The 23934-nt window shown below is 31.1% G+C and overlaps 3 protein-coding genes across 7 annotated transcripts in view; 1 reads left to right on the top strand and 2 right to left on the bottom strand.

Moving 5' to 3' along the window:
* The window catches only part of LOC117169422 (protein decapentaplegic), a 208222-nt gene extending 184508 nt beyond the window's left edge, over window positions 1–23714 (bottom strand). For 3 of the 5 annotated variants that reach the window (XM_033355795.1, XM_033355798.1, XM_033355792.1), the window contains exon 1: window positions 8641–9077. The gene's annotated coding sequence lies outside the window, so the exon portion shown is untranslated. Of the gene's footprint in view, window positions 1–8636; window positions 9078–23627 lie in introns of those variants that run through there. The other 2 variants (XM_033355793.1, XM_033355794.1) reach the window with 2 other exon arrangements.
* LOC117169420 (glucose dehydrogenase [FAD, quinone]-like) lies at window positions 9287–21942 on the top strand. The gene is made up of 13 exons (XM_033355791.1): window positions 9287–9303; window positions 9378–9577; window positions 15040–15341; window positions 15720–15919; window positions 15989–16100; window positions 16180–16311; window positions 16425–16540; window positions 16633–16800; window positions 16859–17012; window positions 20646–20806; window positions 20923–21100; window positions 21172–21376; window positions 21531–21942. The coding sequence occupies exons 3-13, from the start codon at window positions 15182–15184 to the stop codon at window positions 21721–21723; spliced, it is 1779 nt and encodes a 592-aa protein (XP_033211682.1). The 5' UTR covers window positions 9287–9303; window positions 9378–9577; window positions 15040–15181; the 3' UTR covers window positions 21724–21942.
* The window catches only part of LOC117169423 (RNA-binding protein 7), a 5289-nt gene continuing 3853 nt past the window's right edge, over window positions 22499–23934 (bottom strand). The window contains exon 2 of the mRNA XM_033355799.1: window positions 22499–23708. Within this exon, the coding sequence (XP_033211690.1) occupies window positions 23151–23708 (558 nt within the window). The 3' untranslated portion in view covers window positions 22499–23150. The remainder of the gene's footprint in view (window positions 23709–23934) is intronic.

The raw sequence follows: 23934 nt of genomic DNA on the forward strand, positions 1-23934 counted from the left end.
CTTCATAATTGCCAGGGGGCACTAGACTGTATTTCCGATTTTCTTTTAGATATCACTGCAGTCATTGCCGTCCTCAGCCAAACCTACCGTTTCGCCTTAAGGTGGTACAACGCTTTAAATAACAAAACAAAAAAAGTGCAAAGGAAATATCGCGCGATCTTCGTTCGATGTTTTTTCAGGAGCATTAAATGAGCCTGAAACTATGCAAGAGAAAAGAAAATATTTTTTTGTTGGCAAATTTGTTTGAACAATAATTGTTTAAACAATTTTTTCTTCAATTAAAATATCATGTTTATGAAGCCCTAAGTGAGCCTTAACATAGGGTAAAGGAAGAAATTTGTTTACTTTATTTTTACTAGAATTGTTTAAACACAAATTGTTTAAACATTTTTTTGTTATTTTTCATTAACATATTCCCAGAGCCCTAAATGGGCCCTTAATTATTCTATAAGGTGAATTTTCCGTGAAATCATTTTTAGTACGTTTTACAGCAATGTTCGGCCAGTTTAACGTTAAGCTAGCGCAAACACTATTTTTTACAAAAAATAAAAAAGCCCAAAATTTGGGACCACGGGCCCAAATTAGCCCTAAATTATGAAATAGGTTACATCTCTATACCTTGATAGTGTTGTGCCAGCTTAACATACCTGCCTTAAGGGGACAGTCTGCCATCTTCAATTACTTTTTTCAAACATTTTTTTTCGTTATAAAATTAATTTATTATCAAACTTTTAGTAGAAAAAAGAAGAGGTTTAAAGGTAATACGGCATTAAAACAAAATATAATGTAAACATGGCTGGTATGGCAGCATGAACTTAATCCCTGTTTGAAACTGGCTAACACGATATCTTGATTTCGGGCCATCGGAAATAGAAAAAGTTCCGAAATTAGTGAAATATAAAAGAGTAGCTATCGTGTGAAATAGGATAATTCAAATTTGATAACACACAATAAAATGGCAGACTTTTAAAATTTTGTTTAAACAACTGAAGTTTAAAAAAAGATCGAAAGTCCGCCATTTTATTGTATGTTATCACATGTGAATTATCCTAGTTCACATGATATATAATTTTTTATATTTCACTAATTTCACAACTTTTTCTATTTCTCACTATTTACAACTACCTTTTAAAAAAACTAACATCCATCCACACCTTAACACTAAAACCGCTCGCTGTGATATCCTAGGCTTCCTCTTTTCGCCTGGCCTCGCCAAGCTCGCATGTCACTACCACCTTCTCGCTTTGCCTCGCATTGCCAACCTCTGCCTCTGCGGCTGCTAATACCTACTACTTATCTACTATTTACAATATTTACACTTTTCTGACACCTACTTCCTCTCCTATTTATAATTTTTCCTTCTCCATTCCTTCTCTTCTTCTGCATCTTACCCAAAACCCCCTTCACATAAACTACTGCCCTTTTGTCCCCACTTCCATGTAACAATACCTCCATGCTTATCCACTCCTTTCCATTCCATAACGTATAAGTACTCTTGTTAGATTTTTGATGCATTAATAGTAAGAATTTCTAGTTTCTAAAAGTGTTCTTAATATTTTTCAAAATACATTAAGAGCCATTCACAAAATTTGTGATATATTTTTCATGAACTTTACCCCCCCCCCCCCCCCCCCCCCCCCCCCCCTCTTGCGCGATGCTTTATCCATTGTTCTTGACATGAAAAATAATACTTTAACAGAGGACAAAACTCCTGTGAACGTATTGTATACTTGTCAATGATCCCCTATCAACGAATAGAATCGGATCACTAAATGGTTAAACTATAAAAAATTACCCTTGACTTTGAAAGGTGATACCGCCGTCCAGAATGTAGATAAATATACTTTTACGCAGTTGAAAAATATATTAAATTCTGCGTTAAATAAGCTCTGGTTTAAGTTATTTGGCCTTGTTGGTAAGGAATTCTCATGTCTGAAAAACAACAATAAATTTCCAATTTTTATTGAATTTTGTACATCAATTTCAACTCTTAGCAGAAGCTACAAAAATTAATTTTATCAGTTAATATTTTAGGACAGTGACCTTTAGGATTTTACCTTTCATTTCAACCATTGAGACATTGAAAAATCTTCAGGGGTTCATGAAATAATTATTTTTTTGTGCAAGCATGCTAAATTTAAAATACATTACCGCACAATGGTTCGACCGGTTAGTGGTACGATACTATGCGTCGGTAGTACTATTTTTCGTAAAATACTAATAACACTTATAAAAACTAGAAATTGTTATAAATAATGCATTAAAAATCTAGTAAGAGCATTTCTACATAAAGGATTAGTATTTTGTTAATTATAATAAGCCTGTCTAACAGAAATTTCATTAAAAAATGCAAACAAATCCATTTGTTTAAATAATGGAAAACTAATGAACTAATGTTAATAAATCTTCCACTAGACCAACAGTGATCACTTTTAGGTAAAAAACGAATTTAAAAAAAAAAAATTAAACCAATTCAATTTGTTTAAACAATTAAAAATTGATGAACCAATGTTATAAAATAATCCAATAGACTAATAGTAATAATTTTAAGGTACAAAAATGAATTTTAGAAAAAAGAATGTAAACAAATTCTATTTGTTTAAATAAATGTTGATTTCATGAATAATTGACATTTTTTGTTTTAAGGGTAGTTTTCAGGTACTCGTGGGGGTGTGTTAGGGGTATCAACCCCATATGTTTGATACATGAAATTCTTCGTTGGATAATTCTTAACAGGCCCCCATACTTTTGCGTCACATTTTTTCAAACCCTAACAAATTATTCCAAAAACTCAAAAAAGTGATTTTCCCCATGCATTTTACATGGGTAACTTCAAGTCAAAACCGGCACCTATTAAAATAAAACAATTTTTTTTTCAAGATTAGGGAATTTCTTTTTTCGGATTTGGAATGAAATTGGGGGGATTGTTGCCCCTAAAAAAAAGCGTTTTGGAGCCAACCTATTAAATAATTATTCTTATTCTTGTTAAAGTATATTTCATTAATTAGATGCACATGAAAATAAAAATAAAATGTTAAATAGCCATTTACTGTGTTTGAATACTCTTTGGTTGGTTTTCTGTAATTGCCTAAAACGTTTCAGGCTTTCAGAGGAATAGCTGAGTATTCTTTTGATTGCCTAAACAAACCAGGCACATGTACGCAAGGTAATAGATTTCATCCCAAATTTTGTTGGACGCCAGCAATCGACTGAATGCCTGAATCATCTATATGCCTACGACAAATGTCACGGACAATGTGTGCTAGGATGCAGACAGCGTTGGCCTTGGATCACATATTTGTTTTTATTTTGGTCTTTCGACACTTCTATTTGGTATAAGTACAATTATTTAATTATTTATTACTCTATTCCAATTAATGATTAACTTCACAATGTAATGTTTGCAATAGTGAGGCTATATCCTGGCTTGCTATTACCATTTTGTACCAATAAAAACACGGTAAAAAAAATTGAGCTGTGACAGGGATATTATTCCTTATTATAGCCAAACATTAGGCTGAAAACGAACGAAGGAATTTAGAAAGATCCCTGGATCAGCGAAAATGAATATCCTTGACCATTTTCCATATACCAGGGATATCGTATAGTCAAACCCCTAATAAGTATAGCTATAATAGGGATATTAAGAATAGATGTCTGAAGCAATTGTCGGAAGAGCGCCGGTGCATTATGGGAGCAGCGAAATAAAATAGCGACGGTCTAACCGGGAGCAGTGACAGTTGAGATTTACTTTGGACAATTAAACGCTTTTTACCACTTAAAATGTGCGCGATTGTTAATATTAAATGGAGTTTATGATGCAGTAATAATAATTTTCATTTGTTTCGATTGTAGGCGATAACTATATTGAAATATCAAGAAACGCGATAAAAACAACAAACTTGACCTTCAAATGCATTACACGGATTTCAGGGAAATTCATTTTCGCGATACCAGACGAAAAATTGGCTACTGCAAGTTAATATACTTCTATAACAACTAAATTTTTTTCTAATCTGAAGATAATACATTTATACATAATCTGTCGAAAATAATAAACTTTCCAACTTAGCTATTTTTCCCAAATTCCTGATTTACGAGAACAATTTACATAAAGTAACTAAATGTGTAACTCTTCTAACTAAACGTTTTACCTAATTCAAGTGTACACTTTCTTTGAGTTTAATATATTCTCTATTCACTCGTTCGCCTTAAGAATTTTTTTTCCGTGTATTATAATATCAAATTATGCAACCAAAGTTTCTCCGTACTTGGAAAAAGTGAACTCATTAACTGGACCACCACAAAATAAACCCAAAGGATTCATGTCCTATCGTCTGATATGAGTCGAGGATTCATACTATCCAAGATATCACCCACCAAAAGTATATACGCTTGGATAATGACATTTTTCGTTCATTCCATTCTGCCCAGAGCCTAAACTGCCTAAAGCAAACAGAAACAGCTGATTTTTAAAATACCACGATCTGAACCAGCTCCTACACATAGAGGCACGCACAACTCTCAAGCTCATCAATTCCTTTTCCTGTTAGACACACAACGTCTATAGAAAACAAGAGAGAGACAGGAAATTGTTTAGCAGGTACTTTAAAATGGAAAATGTCAAACGAGAAAAATGAGAGATCGGCCGAGAACAATATCAAAAAATAATTTGCCGCACAAAGGACAAATGCAAGAAGAAGGGGTCGTCCTTGTCCAACTTGCGGTCATACGCCTGGAATGGAAGAGAGAGATTTCACTGTACAGAAAATAAGTGGACAAAGTTATCAACTTGATAATGCCCTTTGCCGAAAGTCTCATGTCATGTGGGAAGACAATGCAAACTCCGGCAGGAATATTCTTAAAATCGAACTCATTCTAGAGGAAAGTCTGTAAAGAAAAGAAATTCTCAATCCTGATCTCTTTCGTATCCGGTAATAAATGTAACCTATAAACGCCAATACAATCGATAGATCCGACAGTAAGCAACGTCAAGGCACACATGCCTCTATGGGACCTTGAAATTCTAAAAGTTCAAATGAACGAAACTTTTAGCACGATTTTTATTTAAATGTTTTCTAAACTAAAATAGTATTCCAAAAACATTTGTTTATTTACGCAGAAAGTAATGTAGCACTACAGTTTTACAAATGAGGAAATTTCCTTCGTGAAAAATTGAAATTATTATTAGCACAACATAATACATAGTACCTTACGATAGGTACGAGAAGCAAATTAAAATATCTGAAGAAACTCCAACTTCCTGCGTTTTTTATTCTGTGAATCCCCTTCACACGACGAAAACAATTACATCATCCCAATAAAAATTTGATAAATAACAGATGAACCAATAAAACCGCTTCAAACATCTGCTAATTTACTAAATGGACCTGGTTTTGAATTTCAAATTCAACTTGAATGTACATGACTTGCTAAATTTTGTGTACATTGAACCTAAGCAAACTCTTTTTTCTGGACAAAACATAGAAGTAGAATAAGACCTTCAAAATTACGAACATTAATTTCGCACAAACAAAATAATTTTGCTGCTAAAATTTCGAAAATAAATACATGAATAAGCATTTAAAAATACAAGATTTAAAATACTCAAAAATGGACAGAGGTAGTTTGAATGATTTCTGTATAAAACATTTTTCAAAGAATGCATAACATTTAAAAAAATTTCATATGGAAATTAAAAAATTATACTTTTTAAACCTGAAAAAAATATACTCTAAAACTGAAAACACTTTTCTCGATTAGCAACACTAAAGCAGCATTTAAAATTTCATATTTAAAAAAAATCTAAAACCTCAATTTTGAACAATTTTCACTTCGATACAATATTACTTACTAATCATTTGTGTCTGTGAAATCCACGTGGCTATATTAATCGCCGTGGAGTCAAAAAATCTGGTTTTAGGGAATTGAAAACTGGAAACATCAAGGAACACGAAAATAAAAGTAAAAAGTGATTTCCTTGATTAGTTTAAAAATCTGTAAATTAAGACTTTTTCTTTAAAAACGTAAAAAATAGAGATTATGAATTTTTAAATCAATTGACAAATACGAGATACAAGAAAGAAATAACTGGTGATTCCTCAGTGGGGACAAAATGTCCTTACGGAAAATATTTTATTTGCACCTGCTGAAAAAAGGATAATTATTATTTAAAGCGGCTCACTCAATCAATTTTCTACATTCGAAAAATTAAAAGATTTAATAAACGACTCAGAAAAAAACATTTTACAAATTAGGACAAAAGTGCAAATGAATCGAATTAAGCTCAAACACAGAATAGTTTAGACGTGTGTTCAACGCACCCAATTTACCGTAGAACGACTCTTCAATTTAAAAAATCATGTAATCATGGTATAAACACTACATAAACATGCAATATATTTTTACATGTCATTAGAGGAGGTATTAGATCTGTGTAAAATTTGACCCCCCCCCCAGTTTTTGTCAAATGTCCACGTTTAGATTGCCCTATTAGATTATCCTATTAGATTGTCCTTTCGTACACTCGTTCAGTGTCTTAAACTAAAGGTCAAGTTCGTTAGCCAGCCATTTTGGATTAAAACTCATAAAGTAAGCACATTATGAATATTTTCGAGACCACTTTTTTCAAAATTAAAAAATTCTCTGTATGGATATTCATACTATTCAAAAAGTTTAATAATTTATCCTAATGACTTTTTTCATAAAACTAAAAATTAACAGAGTTATACCATTTACAAAATTCAAAAAAAAACACAGGAAAATGCAAATTTTAAGCCAAATAACGCACGATATCAAAAAAAGTCAAGATAAGAAAAATGTTGCATTTTGAATGCCCTACAATATGACCATAAAAACTTTTTTGAATTTTCTGGAAAAATCAAAAAAATAAAAAAAAATAAAAAAAAGGCTTCTCAGAAGACCGTATGTGTAAAGTTTGAATCATAAAGAAAATATTTGAAATGAGCAAATTCAGTTTATGGAAAACGACAAAAGTTGCAATAAAATGTTTAATAGCAACATTTCTTTTAAGCATACGCTTTTTTTAAACGGGACAATGAAACTATCTCTGCTTTAAGACCAATGCAAGTTATAAATTGTAATAATATACATTTATGGGAAAGATATAAAATTTCAGGGACAAACTCGAGTGCGAAGCACGAGATACATGATGAGAATGTGTTCGTTAAAGCTGAAGGAGCTTTAACAATAGAGAATTCACAATCACCAAATTACTGTTGTTGATGCTTTCACCTTTAGCTTTTAAAAGTCTGTGCACAGAGATCGAGCGCGTAGCGCGAGGTAAACACATTATCGAGCGCGGAGCACGAGCTAAATACATTATTCAGCGCGAAGCGTGATGAGAATGTGCCTGCGGAGCGGGCAGATTTTTTGAACTAATGATTATTAACTTTATATTCATTCAAATGAGCATACAGTACCCTTTAATTGATTTTCAATTGAGTAAAAAAATCTACTTGACATTCCAAAAATTAACTCGAAACGCTCACCTGGGTCTGAGAGAGCCCTACTCACATTCGGATCACTGTCGGGCGAAGTGTATGCCTTACCGAAGCCGCCAACTAAATATACGGCTCCCGATATTTCTAACTTTTTTTCGTAAATAATTAAATTATTTCCATCAACTAGCCTAGAAGATACAATAGTGATAAGAATACCACCGGATCTGTCAGACCTATGTGTGACAGTCTAGAGTTAAGTACAATTCAAAATTCCGTAACATGTCATCGCGTTTAAATATTATATTTACAAAACGCTGATTTTTTCCCATATTAAATCAATGGGAAACTTCACTGTCTTTGCGCGACCCCTAAATAATAACCGATTTCACTGAAATTCGAAGATTGTTTTTTAGCATTCAAATAAAACCGGGAGTGAGAACAAAGAGATTCAACAACTGAAAAATAAGGGGCACCCTAAGGTGTGTAGTTGAAAAAAACCTTCATATGTCACAAAGATCACTCTTTAATGTCCTATTGCAGTACATCCTGTCGGAAATGAATTTTTAAACTTGTAGGAAATTAGGTATTTTCAATTCAATCAACAGCTAACTTCACGTCGTAGATTGCTGAGGGGAAAACATGGGACCAAATGATAATGATGCTCATTAATTCCAAAGATATTACAGAAAGAAAGTTTTGTTCCATGCATATGATCCATTGTATATATGTCGGAATTAACATTCAGATCCAGCATATTATGCCGGAAGCCAATGGTCGAACTTTCCTAAATAAGATGTTTTTCTTAATTGGGCCCAAAACATAAATTTACTAACATTTCTCGATTTATTCTTTTCTTTTATATTTCTGGGAACCTACTAAATCACCTAAAGTAGTTTTCAACAAGTTTGAAAAGAAAAAAAATATACCTGTTTTAAAAGCGAAATTAAAAACCAATTTGTAATTCTTGAACCTTATTCCATTTTTGCATACATATTGCAATAAGAATTCAGGCACGATCATAAAAAAAATTTGCTCTGCTTTAAAAAAGTATAAACTGGATTCTATAAAGTTGGAATATCTGATATAAAATTGTAAAGTGTGATTACGTGCCTTCTTTCATCGAAGCGAAGCCGATCGTGCGTAACAGATTTATTAATTATTAAACACACTCACTTACCCTTGCAGGTGTATGCATTTCTGCCCACTCCCAGAGTGCCAACCTTTCAAGACGATCGCATCGTTTCTTAGGAAATTTAAGGCAATTATGCGTTTCACTCCAGAGTTCGTCTCACTAGAAATTCGATTCATCCACTATCAATGCAAAAGAGTTTCCAATCAACACGCAACAAACAAACCGCAAAAAGAAAACAAACGTCTCAATCTAGACCGAATGCTTATCACAACAACCGGCACAGTAAAAAAATACACGTGACAATTCAAACCTCGTGGGAGAAACAAAATCACAAAAACTGCTAAGTGCAGTATTTTCTGAACAGTTTAGAAAAATATCAAAAATCTTAGGATAAAGGAACTAAAATTGCGGAACTTTTCGCCTAAAATTGATCGATATTAAAGCAACGTATCTAATATTATCACAGCGTCCATCAAGTCCATCAAAACAATGAAACAATGACAGAATAATGGCAGACACAGACAGCAGACATCAACCAACTGTCGCCATCTTAGAATTTAAATTGAGGCTCCTGATTCTTGCTCTGTCGATAAGACAGATATCTGTAATAATTTTGTTACGAGAGATGTTATATAATGATTTAATTAGGTGGGAATCTATATTAGACTATTGTAAAATTGATCTTTAGTGGCCTTAAAATTTGCAGAGGTATTATATTTAATTGTATAGTGCAGTAAACACTGAAAATTTAGTATGTATTATGTGCCATAAATTTTCTGTAGGTGGCGCTGCTGTTTCGTGATATCGAGGATGTGAAATAAAACTTGAAAGCAAAAGCATGTCTAGCAGACAGCTTGCCGCAAATAGAAACAGTTCAAGAAAATAAAAGCAGAAAAATGTCGAAAAGTGCTAGAGTGATATATGATAAATATTAGCAATTAAACCTTTTCATGAATTATGTACTCGGTATCCTCATTTATGGGTAAGTGTATAACCAATTATAACAGGCAAATTAATTTAACTGAATCTTTGGTTATAACTTGTTTTTGATAAACTATTATTATCAAATTTAATAGGTCGACGTTTTTATGTTTACAACAAAATTTACGAAAATTAGAATTATAATTCGCGGTACCCGATGGTTTTGTATATCATTTCGAATTTCACAGTTTTTCTTTATCAAATAAAATAACATTAACAACTATACCGTAATTTTAGAAGTACCGTGAGTCATCATTTTGGGGAGAAAGTTTATTAAATATTAAATTTAAATATTCAGGGTGGCCGTTTTAATCGGAGAAAAAAATTCCCGGTCATTTCCCGGTTAGCAAACATTTTTCTCGGTCAATTAATTTAAAATTATCTAACTTTAAAGATATTTTTTCATTTGAAGTAATATAAACAGAGCTGCAAATGAAAGCACGCAAATTGGACCTCTTGAATTTTAAACTTACAAAGTTAAAGTTTAAAAATATAAATCCACGTTATCATTTTCAATACTCTAAATTAAAGAATAAATCAATGACTTACAATTTTTTTCAAAATTATATTATTTTAAGCAATCTTAACCTAAACATTAAAAATTGAAGTATTCCGTTTTTTTATAAACTGAGCAATTTAAATTAAAAGCTAAATTATTCTGATTTTAATAATCCTTGAAATTCTTCCAAATTTTATTTCAAAATTTTGAAACATCTACAAGTTGTTTTAATTCTTTTTTTAATTTTAGCTAATTTAAAATTTTTTTCAGAACTTCTAAACATCTTTTAAAATGATTCAAATTTTTCTTGAAATTTTTCTACATTTTTTTAAAATCCTGCTGACTTAAAAAAATTGCCTTGAAATCTTTCAATTTTGGATAATTTTGGTAATCTTTGTTTAAATTATTTGAAATTAATTTTGAATAGACCTTTTTATTCTAGACGTCGACAGTGCGTACGTGCCAGAATTTTACGTCATTTCCGTATTTTTCGAAAAATTTTGTGTCCAAATGTATGGAAAATATTGTGAATAAAAATAACAACGAAAAATAAATGTTTAAATAAATGAGAGTTTAAAGGCAAAAAATTTTTTAAGTATATTCAGAAAGAAACTGCAAAAAAAGTGCGAAAAGTGTGGCGAGCAAGCCCATCATTTACATCTGTTAACATCTGTCATCTTCAAAAACATGTTTAAAAATCCGGCAAAAATCACGGAAGATGATGTTTGAGGAGCAAAATTAGTGCACAAATCGGTGGAAGAGCACAGTGTTAAACAGCTTAAACTATGGCTGAAATATAGGAAACGATCTTTAAAAGGAAAATAAGTGATTTAGTAGAAAGGTTAGTCGAGATTGTGTTTGGCAGGTATTAATATTTTCTTTCTTTGCTAACATTTACTTACATATTAAATGAAGCATTGTTATCGGGGTTTCGTAACTTCTAACTGTTTTGATAAAAATAAAATCTATTTAATACTTTCACTTGAGCACGCAAAACTATTATATTTATGTATTTATAACCAGTTTATATGAAAGAAGGAAATTTGATTAGTACATTCCTGATACCAGGAAATCACTAAGAAAATACTTTTTGTTATTTAAACTTGAAAAAGAAAAGTGGAAAATGTAATATTGTGTTATTTTATATTTGTGTGAATATTAAATATTTGCTCAAAAAAAGTTCTGTACTGCAAATCTTGAATAAAAGAAAATATTTATACCTGCCATACAAAACTAGTTTTGCACCTCGAACATCATCTTCCGTGAGTTTACAAATTTATTTTTTCCATACATTTCGACGCAAAACTGTTCGAAGAATACGGAAATGTCGTAAAATTCCGGCACGTGCGCACTGCCGACGTCTAGAATAAGACGGTCTTTTTTCAAAACTTCTAAATGTCTTCAACTTTCTCGAATTTTTAAAAAGAATAATAGGTCTTCAATTGTTATTTATACATCCAAATTCAACCAATTGACTTATAAATTAAGTTTTTTAAAAATAAAACAATTAAAATTGTAACATTCATAGTTTAATTTTTTGTTAATATTTAACTTATAATTACTGAATTTAAATGAACAGTCAGATATTTCTAAAAATTAAGTAATTGTTCATTGTCCTGATTAAAAATTGTGAAATTAAATTGTTCAAAATATAATATTTCAGACTAAAATAATATTCAAAATTTATAAAAGCCTTTAATTGTCAATATATATTTTGCATTCTCATCAGAGAAGGTATTAGATTTGTGTAAAATTTGACCCCCCCCCCATTTTTTGTCAAATGTCCACGTTTTGAGACCCTCTGAAACCAAAAAACAGGTTTTTACAAATGTGTTTGTCTGTCTGTCTGTGAACACGATAACTTTCGAAAAAAATAATCGATTAGATTGCCCTTTGGCACACTCGTTTAGTGTCCTAAACTAAAGGTCAAGTTCGTTAGTCAGCCATTTTGGATAAAAATTTAAAAAGTCGGCACATTTTGAATATTTTTGAGACCACTTTTTAAAAAATTCCAAAATTCTCTGTACGGTTATTTATAGTATTCAAAAAGTTGAACATTTATCCTAATGACTTTATTTGAAAAATAAAAAATTACCGAAGTTAGAGTATTTTCAAAATCCAAAAAAACAAATTAAAATGAACGTTTTAAGCCAAACAAAGCATGATACGAAAAAAAGTCAAGAGAAAAAAAACGTTACTTTTTAAAAGCCCTACAATATTATGATAACAATTTTTTTAATTTGGTCGAAAAGTTAAAAATTCCAAATTTGATCGTACCAATAGTTTTTGAAACCACATTTTTTCAAGATTAAAAAATTGTATGTTCGGTTGTCTATAGTACTCAGAAATCCAAACAATTTATCCCCATGACTTTTTTCTATAAAAAGAAAATTATCAGAGTTAGAGCATTTTCAAAATCCAAAAAAAACAAACTAAAATGAACATTTTAAGCCAAACAACCCATGATATGAAAAAAAGCCATGAGAAGAGAAACTTTGCTTTTTGAAAGCCCTAAAAGATTATAATAACAACATTTTCAATTTGGTTAAAAAGTTGAAAATTCCAAATTTGATCGTACAAAAAAATTTTGAAACCACATTTTTTCAAGATTTAAAAATTGTATGTACGGATGTTTATAGTACTCAGAAATTCAAACAATTTATCCCCATGACTTTTTTCTATAAAAAGAAATTTATCAGAGTTAGAGCATTTTCAAAATAAAAAAAAAAAACAAACTGAAATGAACATTTTAAGCCAAACAACGCATGACATGAAAAAAAGCCAAGAGAAGAAAAACTTTGCTTTTTGAAATCCCTACAGGACTACGATAACAACTTTTTGAATTTGGTCAAAAAAGTCGAACATTCTAAATTTGATCGTACCAAAAATAATGAAAAATTCCATTTTTTGGTCAAACTATGCAAGATACGAAAATAATAAAAAATCTCAAATTGCCCGCCCTGGGAAGAACTACAAATTTATAATGAATCACTTTTCGATATAAGCTACGAAAAAAATGAGTCAAAAATTGTTCATCCAAAAAAGAGCTATAATTTTTTATAGGACGAAGCACGAGATACGTGATGAGAATGTGTTCGTTAAAGCCAAAAGAGCTTTAACAAAAGAGAGTTCAAAATTAAAAAATTACATTTGTCGGTCCGTTCACCTTTGATTTTAAAAGGTCTGTGCCCGAATGTGGAAGAAATGCAAAGACCAAGTGCGGAGTGCGATTGCTATAAGTCGCATGCCGTAGGTGCGCTCAAACTCTTTTAATGAAAGAGAATTCACAATTACAAAATTACAGTGGTGGATGTTTTGTTTCTTAATTTTAAAATGTTTGCGCAAGAATGTGCGAAAATATAAATACCGAGCGCGTAGCGCGAGGTAAATATATAATCGAGCGCGAAGCGCGAGATAAATACAACATCGAACGCGAAGCGCGAGAACACCCAGTTACGTGCCCTAGGCGCTCTCAAACTTGCGAGCGAAGCGAGCCGCGCGCACAGCGCGCGATGAGAATATGCCCGCGTAGCAGGCAGATTTTTTGAAATATTTTTAAAGTAAAAAATAGTTTATAAAGTTTCAATCGGGTGTTTATATTTCAACAGATTCCGAATCGTCTTGTAAAATCAATTATTATTCTCTTTTTAAATCTTGTACAATTAAATTTAAAAATCATGAATTAATAATATAGTTAAAAAAGTTAAAAGTTTAACTAATTATAAAAAAAAAACGATTGAAATCAATGTCGGGCAGATTTTTTGATTCTAAAAATATTTAAAATTCCCGCTAATAAAATTAAGTTACTGTAGTTTCCCGGTTTTCCTCGGTCTCATAAAATTTCTGGTAATTTCCCGGGGTTTCCGGTCCAGCGGGCACTCTGAATATTTGAATCTCAATAAAGATTTGAGGTATTTGAGAATATTTTCCGAAAATTGTCTACGATTTTTAATGAAATTTGAATAATCAAAAGCCCAATTTTCAAAAATTGTTCTATATTCTTGTAATGTATGTTATTATTGATTCTTTGTAATATATTACCTTATAATTTTTGTATGTGCAAACTTTGTATAAAAATCTGAGCTAATTGTAGAATATTGTGTAAAAAAATAGTTAAGATTAAAACATTTCTACCTGTAGATATAAATATTAAAATTCAGGATTAAGGCGAATATGTATTTCAATAATCATAATAATTATTATTATATTATATAAAATACGAAGTGTTTCGTCGTCCCGAAATTCGGCGTGAGTTATCAAATATTTTTGATAAACTTAGCTAGTCGTCCAAAATATTCAAGATGACACTAGTCCATCCCCTTTTCCAATTCCCCCATTTGTCGGAGGTAGACGCAAGTCTACAAGATATGTAGAATATTTTATTATAAAACAAGAATATATTTTCTTCTACTAAACAGTGTTTTTTATCGAAAGAACGTCATTCAAGTTTCATTCAAATCTTTTATATTCAGCCTTATTAAGTACTTGAAAATTTTAATTTTCTGTACAAAAATTAATGAAACTGAATTCTAGTTAGTTAACGTTATTAGTCTTCTCCCCCTTTTCCACTGTTCAAAATTTTTTAAAGAAAAATTATACAATTGTAGATCTATTGATTGAGAAAATGGATTAAACCATTATCGCTAATTAAATTTCATTCTATCTCACCAACAGTGACACATGCGAATTTTTATAAACTCTACGTCAGTGCTATAATACCTACATACCTACCAGGAATATTGTTTGAAATTCATGATTGGGAATTGTATTGACCCTCTGGTATCCCATACAAAGAAACACAAATTAATATTATTTTAATTCTGTATGAATTAATTACATTTTGCTATTTTTCAATATATTTGACGTATCATTATATGTTTTCCAAATTATTTAGCTATAAAAGGAAAAATCAGTCCATCTTTATATACACGAATTTATTTAATAGATGAACATTTTTTAAACAGTGCCACCCAAATGATTATATACGTATGACTGATAGTGAAGAATTGAAAATGTCCTGTAAAAGTAATAAGCAGGATTCCCAACTATTCCGACCAAAATCGGCAAGTACAAAGATTTTCAAAAAGACGTGACCAACTTTCAAATATGGAATTGATTTATTTAGTAAGATATTGTTCCTTCATAATATACAATTTAGGGGTATATTTGTTCGTTTATTATTTGAGTATTTCAAACACGTGGGATAATTACAAAGATTGGCTGTTTAATGACATCCAAGATAGTAAAGTCTACGAATACATAATTGGTAAGTGCTTTTCCTTAAATAATAAAAATTAATTTTTGTTGTTATCTTTGTCGACTAAAGTAGTGATATAATTTTTTTTGTATCTCTAAAAAAAATCCTCTCTAGGTCCTTTGGGTTTCGAACTCAAGTTTAGAGATTTACGTTCTGGTGCTTATGTGTAAGAGCACCAGACCAGCAATCTGTAAACCTGGGTTCGAATCTTAGCGGAATTACAGAGGAATTTGTTCACATTTAAAAAATAAAAACTACGTTGGTTTTGGACTCGTAAATTGATAACTGCCATTCTATCGACATAAAACTAAATTAGACTAACTTTTTTCCATTTTTTTTTCATTCCCATAAATTCCTTTATGACGACAAAATAAATTTTCTGTACAGTGGGAGCTGGGAGTGCAGGATCTGTCATTGCATCGAGATTATCGGAAGATGGGCACAAGGTTTTATTGATTGAGGCTGGTGGAATGCCTCCTTTTTTCGTAAATGTGCCAGTTATCACTCCTGCCCTCCAGGAAAGTGTTTATGATTGGCGATATGTCACAACTGCTCAAATCGAAGCCTGTAAAGGCCTAACTAATAACGTATGTGATTCAAAATAAATTTAATCTAATTAAAAATGCTACTAGAAATTAACACAACTATTTCCGTAGCAAAGTATTTGGCCTAGGGGAAAAATGTTTGGAGGAACTAGTCGATTAAATTATATGGTATGTGTTCGAGGACATCCTTATGATTTTAAAGAACTTTTTCCAGATTATAGAGGTACCTAAATAAATACCTATTAGCCAAAAAATCCTGGTAAAAATTACCTTTTCATAATTGTGTTTTTAAATTACACCAGAATCAACTGTGGACGGTGGAATTTTAAATGCAGATGATTTGATTTGGTCCTCGAGTCTTACAGAAGGTGTTCTGAAAGGTGCTGCTGAAATGGGATACCCAGTACAAGATATAAATAAAGGACATTCTACTGGTAAATAAAAAGGGGAACTAAAGCAACTTATTTAATTTTAACTTATTTGGATGTTCAGAATATTTTAAGTTGTAAATTAGGTTTCTTTGCTTATGAATCATTATGAACTCCAGGTTTCATGCAACCAAAAGTATTTATGAAAAATGGTGAACGATGGAGTTCCGACCGTATTTTTGAAAATAGGAATAAAAAGGAATTGTCAATCATTACGAACGCTCAAGTCAACAGAGTAAGGATTTTTAATTAAAACCTATCGAGTTAACTGAAACACAAATGGAAAAACAAAAACCATATTTAATTTCACAAAATTGTATTCTAAAGGTCCTCTTTGAATCAAAGAAAGCTGTAGGAATAGAATTTTCGAAACTGAAGAATAGTTTCAAAGCTTTTGCAACTAAAGGAGTTATTTTAAGTGCGGGGGCGATTGGCACTCCACAAATTTTAATGCTTTCTGGGGTTGGACCAAAACAACATTTAGCAGAGTTAAAGGTAACAGAAATTACAATTGTTTTCGAAATAAATAATATACAATTTTTTCTTTACCCAGATTGACATTGTCTCAGATCTACCAGTTGGTCAAAACTTAATGGATCACGTAATCACTGGTATGGATTTAGTGATACTCAATTCCAGTCAACCAGTTAGTCTTATCGAATTCTTTAATCCTCTTTCGATGATGGAATATTTTGTCCACCATAAAGGTTCGTAATACTTTATATTTTGAATACTTCCCGTTTTGAAAATTCAGGTTAGGTTGACCACTCAGATCTCTGAAAAAATTCCCTTTTTTCGCACACTTACCCTGGACAATGTTTAAATTCAGATTTTCAAAACTGAACAACTTAAAATCTAAAGTATTCAAAAATGAATTGGCTAATCAAAGAATTTTGAGCGGAATCGTTCTGAATTTGGAGTGAAATTAAAATTCCAACATTCAGAATTGAGAAATTTTAAATTCAATTATTGTCAATTGAGAGTCTGAATTACATAACGTATTTAGCGACCGGGCTCGCTCTCCCAGTACCCCATGAGTTAGCGAAATGCGGAAAATTTCCCAAAATGACCAAATTGGGAAATTCACCGGGAAAAAAATAGAACAATATGCGGCTTGACGAGCCAGACAACTTTTATTCCGATTTTTTAAATTAAATTGATATATTTTTTGTATAAAAATTAAAAACCGGAAATTTTAATTGTACGAAAATCAATGACTTTTTAAACTAAACTCCTAAAAACTCTGCTTTTGTTCGACGAAATGATCTCGAAGTTTTTCGTCAAATATGAAAGAAATCCTCTGCCGAGTACCCCTTAGTTTTCAAAAATAGCTTTTCTGTCGATATTTGCAACATAAAAATTATTATAAACCATTACCGTCATGAATTGTTTCCGCAGACTTCGAAAAAAAATGAAAAAGGAAAACTTTCAGTAGCAAAGTTATTACTTGATGTTTAAATAAAACTTAGACAAAATTTGAGCCAAATCATTCTCTTTATTTAAAAGATACGAGCGATTTTGTATTGCCGCGCGCGCACTCGGCTCGAGTCTGCTTATAATCGCCCGCAGGTGGTATTCTTAACCGATTTTGAAGTTCTTTTTTTAGAAATGCTCAACTTTATTGTGATATTTAAATTTTGATCACAGAACAACAGTGTATAAACAAATATAGTGACAAAATTGGCCATTGATCACTTCCATACGTTTGTTTTATAGGATCCTAAAAAATTTATAAGTGAAAAAAATGGGTTTTGCCAGTTTTTAACGCTATTTATGATTTTTTTTACGTTTTTTAATGCGAATTATTTTCTAATACATAAAATACTACTTTATGACGATAATTAAATGCTTACATCAATATTTAAAGCAATTTATTATTGTTTTTGGCAATTTTCTCTTAGAGTAAAGTTAGAAAGTCGCGTTTTTTCAAAAATTATCCACTTTTTGTCCAATTTTCAATTAGAGTGAAGTAATACTTGAGTGATTTTAACAAGCATAATTGTTTACAGAATTTATTATTGTTAATATTATTCAATTTGAGTAATGCTAGAAAGATGCGGTTTTAATTATTCATATTTGCATTAAAAAACATTTAAAAAATCATAACCAGCGCCGAAAACTCACGAAACCATCATAATCTATAGCTAATTGTGAAGAGAAATGTGAAGTTTCAATAATTTCCGCTAATACTGAGTGTATTTCTGTATTTTTTCTTGAGATAAAAATTCACAAAGCTAAAATGGCCAATTTTGTCACTTTATTTGTTTATATATTGCTGCTCTGTGACAAAAATTAAAACATCACAACCAAAATTACCTTGGAAATTTAATGCTCAGCATTTCTAAATAAAAAACTTCACAATTGGTTAAGAAATACGACCTGTGGGCGATTATGAACAGTAAATTCCTATTATTCGTGGCAATAAAAAATCACTCGCATAATTTAAACACACAAAACGATTAAACTCAAATTTCGTCCAAGTTTTTTTTTAAACATCATGGAATAACTTTGCCACTGGGAATTTTTCGTCTTTATTTTTTTCGAAGTCTGAGGACACGATTTATGCCGGTAATGGTTTGCAATAATTGCAAATATCGACAAAAAAACTATTTTTGAAAACTAAGGGGGAAATTTCCGGTTTTTAATTTTTAGTAAAAAAAAAAAACGATTAATTTCATATTTTTTTCATTTAGTTATATTTTCTTCGTTGTGAATTTCCCAAGTTGGTCATTTTGGGGAATTATACCGTATTTCGGCAACTAACGGGACAAAGGACGTTAATTAATCCGTACGCTCAACTATTGTACAATTTCAAAATAAACGTTTTTTTACTTCATTACATTTAACTTCAAGGTCTTAAATATTAGAAATATATTTAGCAAGATATCTTCTCTTATACTCTGTTTTTCTTTCGCATTACATATTTCTGAGATAAAATCATCAGTGATATCTTCTTAATTGTTCCTTCTGAATGTCTTCTTGCACTTCTAAGCCTTTGTGTTGCCTTGTATTTTAAATTTAAATCAGGATTTTGCTGTATTTTCCCCCATATATTTTTAGATAATATGATTTTTTAAATACTGCATGGAAATGAAAATGAAGAATCTAGGTGCATTAAAAATTTTGTTGTAATATTTCATTTTCGAGAAAAAGCTATTGAGAAAAAAGTATCGAAATCCTTATTCGAAAATTCTGTGACCTGGAAACGTCCAATCATGCAATCCGCTTAAATAATCACTACAGTTGCTTCATGGACTCATGAAGTATCTATTCAAATTAAGATTTCCAAGAGATTTCTTTACACAAAATTATCGAAAATCAGCAGCCAGTAGTAACCAAATCTCACTAGAAAAATACTATTTTGCTTAAAATATAAAACCTAATAAAAATAGTAACGAATAATGTCATTCAAGTGCGTGAGTGAGATGTTTCCAAGGATAACTTCAAATTTTTGTCAATCACATATCGGGATCATGAGATGATTTTTCCTTCTCAAACCTCTGCCTAGGCCAGTTCCGACATATAATTATGTCTTTAGGCAGATTCGAATTGTCACACTTTACAAAACCTGGTTCTAGTAAAATTTTAAGTATTTTAAATACTTTTTAGGTCATTCTTTATACTTTTAAAACAAGTTTACAATAATAAACAATTAATAGGTTATGTTCACTGCTTACACTTCCAATATCTAGCAGCCATATTGATTCTTCCATGAACTGGACAAACGCGCTACTCAAACTGAATTACTTCCGGCATTCGGTCCAACCAATCAGATTTATCCGCGAAAATTAAAAAACATACTAACATAATTTAAATTTGAAAAAAATTCTCAAAATATGCAGCAAACATGATATACCAAAAAAAATGACGATTCTATAACTTCAACTATTCAAATAGAATTTTTAAACAGTTTTCTTCTGGTTGTAAAACTTTGTCTTGTAATGAAAGTCTCTTTTGAATCTTTCGATTGAAGGCGTTGAATTGTCCTTTTTGATAAGTGTGTAATTTCTTTGAAAATCGTGAAGATTAATTTGTAAAATCTTTAGAAAGTTTAGTTTCAGAAGGATCCGAAAGAGAAGTTAGATTCTCGATATGGAAAAAATTAAGAGAACTAAATAGAAGCGATCAATGGAACGCACGAAAACTACCTGTTTAGATTAATATGAAACGAAAATTTGATACGAAATAGATTACAAAAATTTCAGAAATGTCAAAATACGTATTAGCTTTAGGTAAAAGTTTATCATAAGTTTCTTATTTCATTGCAGTTGTTTTAAATTTGCTTTATTGTAAATTTTATTCAAAATAAGGAATTAAAACATTTTTTTTAATTTGATCAGGTTTATGGAGTTATAATGGAGTCGACGTGATCGGAACTTTTCACAGTTCACTTCAAAAAAACAAATCTGCAGCTCCGGATTTAGAATTGATGGTAATGCCGATTGGGATTTCGCAAGATAATGGATATGCTTGGAGAAAAGCGATGGGAATCTCCGATGAGGTTAAAACTTTCTCACAAATTTCGCCTATTAAGTATTTATTACAAATATAAATTGAATATTAAAAACGCGTATTTCTTATTAAAGACAATAATCAGTTTTCCTTTTGAATTTCCAGGTCTTTAAAGAATATTTTGCACCCCTTGCATATCAAAATGCAGTTACCTTAGCACCAGTTTTATTGCACCCGAAAAGTTTAGGCGAAATTAAACTCCGAAGTAAAAATCCCAAAGATCCTCCTATAATCGATCCCAAATATTTGTCTCATAGAGATGACGTTCGAATTCTAATCGATGGTAATTTTGATATTCTAGTTAGAATTTCAAATTGAATTCCTTCCAGTTTCTGATTTTTATTTTATTTTCAGGAATTAAATTCGTTAAAAAATTGATAGGTACAAAAGCTATGCAAAAGTTAGGAGCTACCCTTTATCGAAAACCTTTCCCTGGTTGTGAAGAACAATCTTTTGATACTGACGAGTATTGGGAGTGCTACGTCCGTCATTTGACTTTAACTTGCTATCATCCAGCGGGAACATCTAGTATAGGAAAAGTTGTGGATGAATCATTTAGGTAATTTAATTATTTGTATATTATTAATTGAATAGAAAAATACGACTACAGATGAACAAATGAATATAATTTAATTTCAAATTCATTATGCTAATTTTCTTTTATTTAATAAAAAATAAGAACGTCAAAAGTTTAATGAAGAAATTTCTTGCAGAGTTTACAACACAAGAAATTTATTTGTTGTCGACGCTTCTGTACTTCCAGTTCTGCCTAGTGGAAATATCAACGCAGCTGTTTTAATGATTGCAGAAAAAGCGGCACGATTATTCCGGCAAAGTAAAAAAGATTCATTAGCGCAATTATCTCGCAAGTGTTCCGTCTATGATGTTTTCCTCTTTTGTACATAATATATTTTTAAATCAACTCTTGTTATACCTATATTATACACAAAGTGTAGGATTTCTTTTTAAGCTTTCACAACAATAATTTGTATTCGTAAAAGAGAAGTGTTTTTGTTAATGGGCAATTCCAAACTTTTGCTATTGTATTTTTGCCCGAACCAACGTTGAAGATTTCTAAACAATATATTGTAAAACGCATTTTTGGTAAAATTTTTAGGAAATATTTTTAAAAATAAAATTCGATTATATTCAAATTTTTTTTAACCAATTCATAAAATACCTAATCCTACGTTTAAAAATCGTTTTAACCATAAAAAGTTCAGAATCAACCTGGGACGTAAATTTAAATCCAAAGAAAATTTTGTTCTTGAAGTCAAACAACAATCTGGAAAATGTAATGGAACCTAGAAACTCTAATTTTCCTCCTGGATTGAAACCGAATCTTAAAAGAAAATCCCAGAAGACTTCAAACTCAAAAAAGAAAGTTAACGACAAACATGAAACCGCACAGGAAAAAGGAAACTAAATATTACGTTCCTACCTTACAATACGAATGACCATAACTTGCACCTTTTGTAACAGGACAAACTTATTAAATTTCCCGAGATGTTTCACATCCTCTCAACGAAGAATCGCTCAAAACGTCTTCGTAAAATTAGAAGATGTCTTTGTAACTGGGATTGTTACGCAAAAACTAGGAATCAAATAAGTAGATGGACGAGAATTTTCAAATGATAGAATCCGTCCGTAAATTTATCTACATAAGTCGTCCACAAAAACATTAGTGAAAAATAACTTTATTTTGTTGGCAGCTTCTGTTTGCACAGCAAGTTTAATTTTATGATAAATTACACACTTTCGAATCATCGCAATTTAAATAAATGTGCCAGCTTCACGTGATTTACATTAATTTTTTGGCAACGTAAACGTTCATTCGAAAGGGAAACGCTACAATAATGGGCAATTTAAACAAATTTTAAAGTTTTGCTCTACAAAATCTACATTTAAATTTGCTATTTAGGAAATTACGAAGAATTCTGGTTTATAAAACGAAATTTTTTAATAAAGCTTCCCTTTAAACATGCTTTTAAACTATTTTATAATAGCCTTAGAAAAGTAAAGATCAGGGAAAGTCTACTTTCGTACGCTTGATTTGAATCTAGAAAAAAATAAAGAAAACAAACAATATTGAACTTTCCCTAATCTTGAATCTGAAGGTTGATTATAAAAATAATTTCTCTTTATCAAAATGAATAATCGCACTCTCACAGATCACAATAAAATACAAATCTTCACACTTCACAAGAAATTAAACATGAATTTGATTATTGAATGTTCAAAATATTAATTATTTCATATTTCTGAGAAATTCGTGGGAAGAAAAACGTGGAATAAACACTTGGAGAAAAATAATTTTTGGTAAGGAATATAATTCAATTTCGATAATTTCTTCTACTCTCATTTCGATTAGACCTATGAGAGCCTTCTCTGTGTTTGTCTCTATGAGAAGAGACGTGGTCTCTTCTGTTATCGCGACCATGATCGTTATTATACCGATTATCATGTCTACCTCTATTATCGTGTTCTCGGTGATAAGGATGCGATCTCTGAGGTCTTCTGTCGTCATTATACTCATTATAGTTATTGGGAAAAGAAGCACCGAGGAATTGACTTGGATGCATAAGCTGTGGCGGGTACGAATTACCGAAACCCATTCCACCCATTGATAAATTTGGAATACAGTTACCGATAAGCATTTGATTTCCCAACTGTATTAAATCGTTTAGAGGAAGATTTTGCTCTGGAGGCAACTGTGGTGCTTCTCCGTTACTCCTCGATTTCACGCTAATCGCCCGGTTGTACAAGAATGTACCATTGAATAAATCTAAAGCGTATGGTACTGAACTCACATGCTTGTACGTTACGAAACCGAACGATCGCTGTTTTCCGTCACGGTCCTTCGGAATGTTCACTCTTTGCAACGGCCCTCCCTGAAAATTACAACAAACGATTTTTCAAGTTTTCAAAGCGATTAAAGTTACAGATAAAATTGCTTCAAATTCAAACGTTCAATCTTGTACAGCTGAAAGCCTTTTAAGTCAAAGAGAACATTTGAAAAAATGTAGTCAAGAGCATAGGGCAAATTTTCAGTATCAATTCAAAAAAATAGATTTAAAAACTGTTGCATCAATATTTTTCAAAATTTGTTGAAAAATT

Source organism: Belonocnema kinseyi, chromosome 3 (genome assembly GCF_010883055.1).
Source record: "Belonocnema kinseyi isolate 2016_QV_RU_SX_M_011 chromosome 3, B_treatae_v1, whole genome shotgun sequence".
Taxonomy (NCBI): domain Eukaryota; kingdom Metazoa; phylum Arthropoda; class Insecta; order Hymenoptera; family Cynipidae; genus Belonocnema; species Belonocnema kinseyi.

Bases quoted from the DNA above. Each gene is read 5' to 3' on its own strand.
- LOC117169420 (XM_033355791.1), top strand. From the start codon at position 15,182: ATGGAATTGATTTATTTAGTAAGATATTGTTCCTTCATAATATACAAT. The intron at 15,342-15,719 runs GTAAGTGCTTTT...TTTTCTGTACAG, and splicing joins AGTCTACGAATACATAATTG to TGGGAGCTGGGAGTGCAGGA. The intron at 21,377-21,530 runs GTAATTTAATTA...AATTTCTTGCAG, and splicing joins GTTGTGGATGAATCATTTAG to AGTTTACAACACAAGAAATT.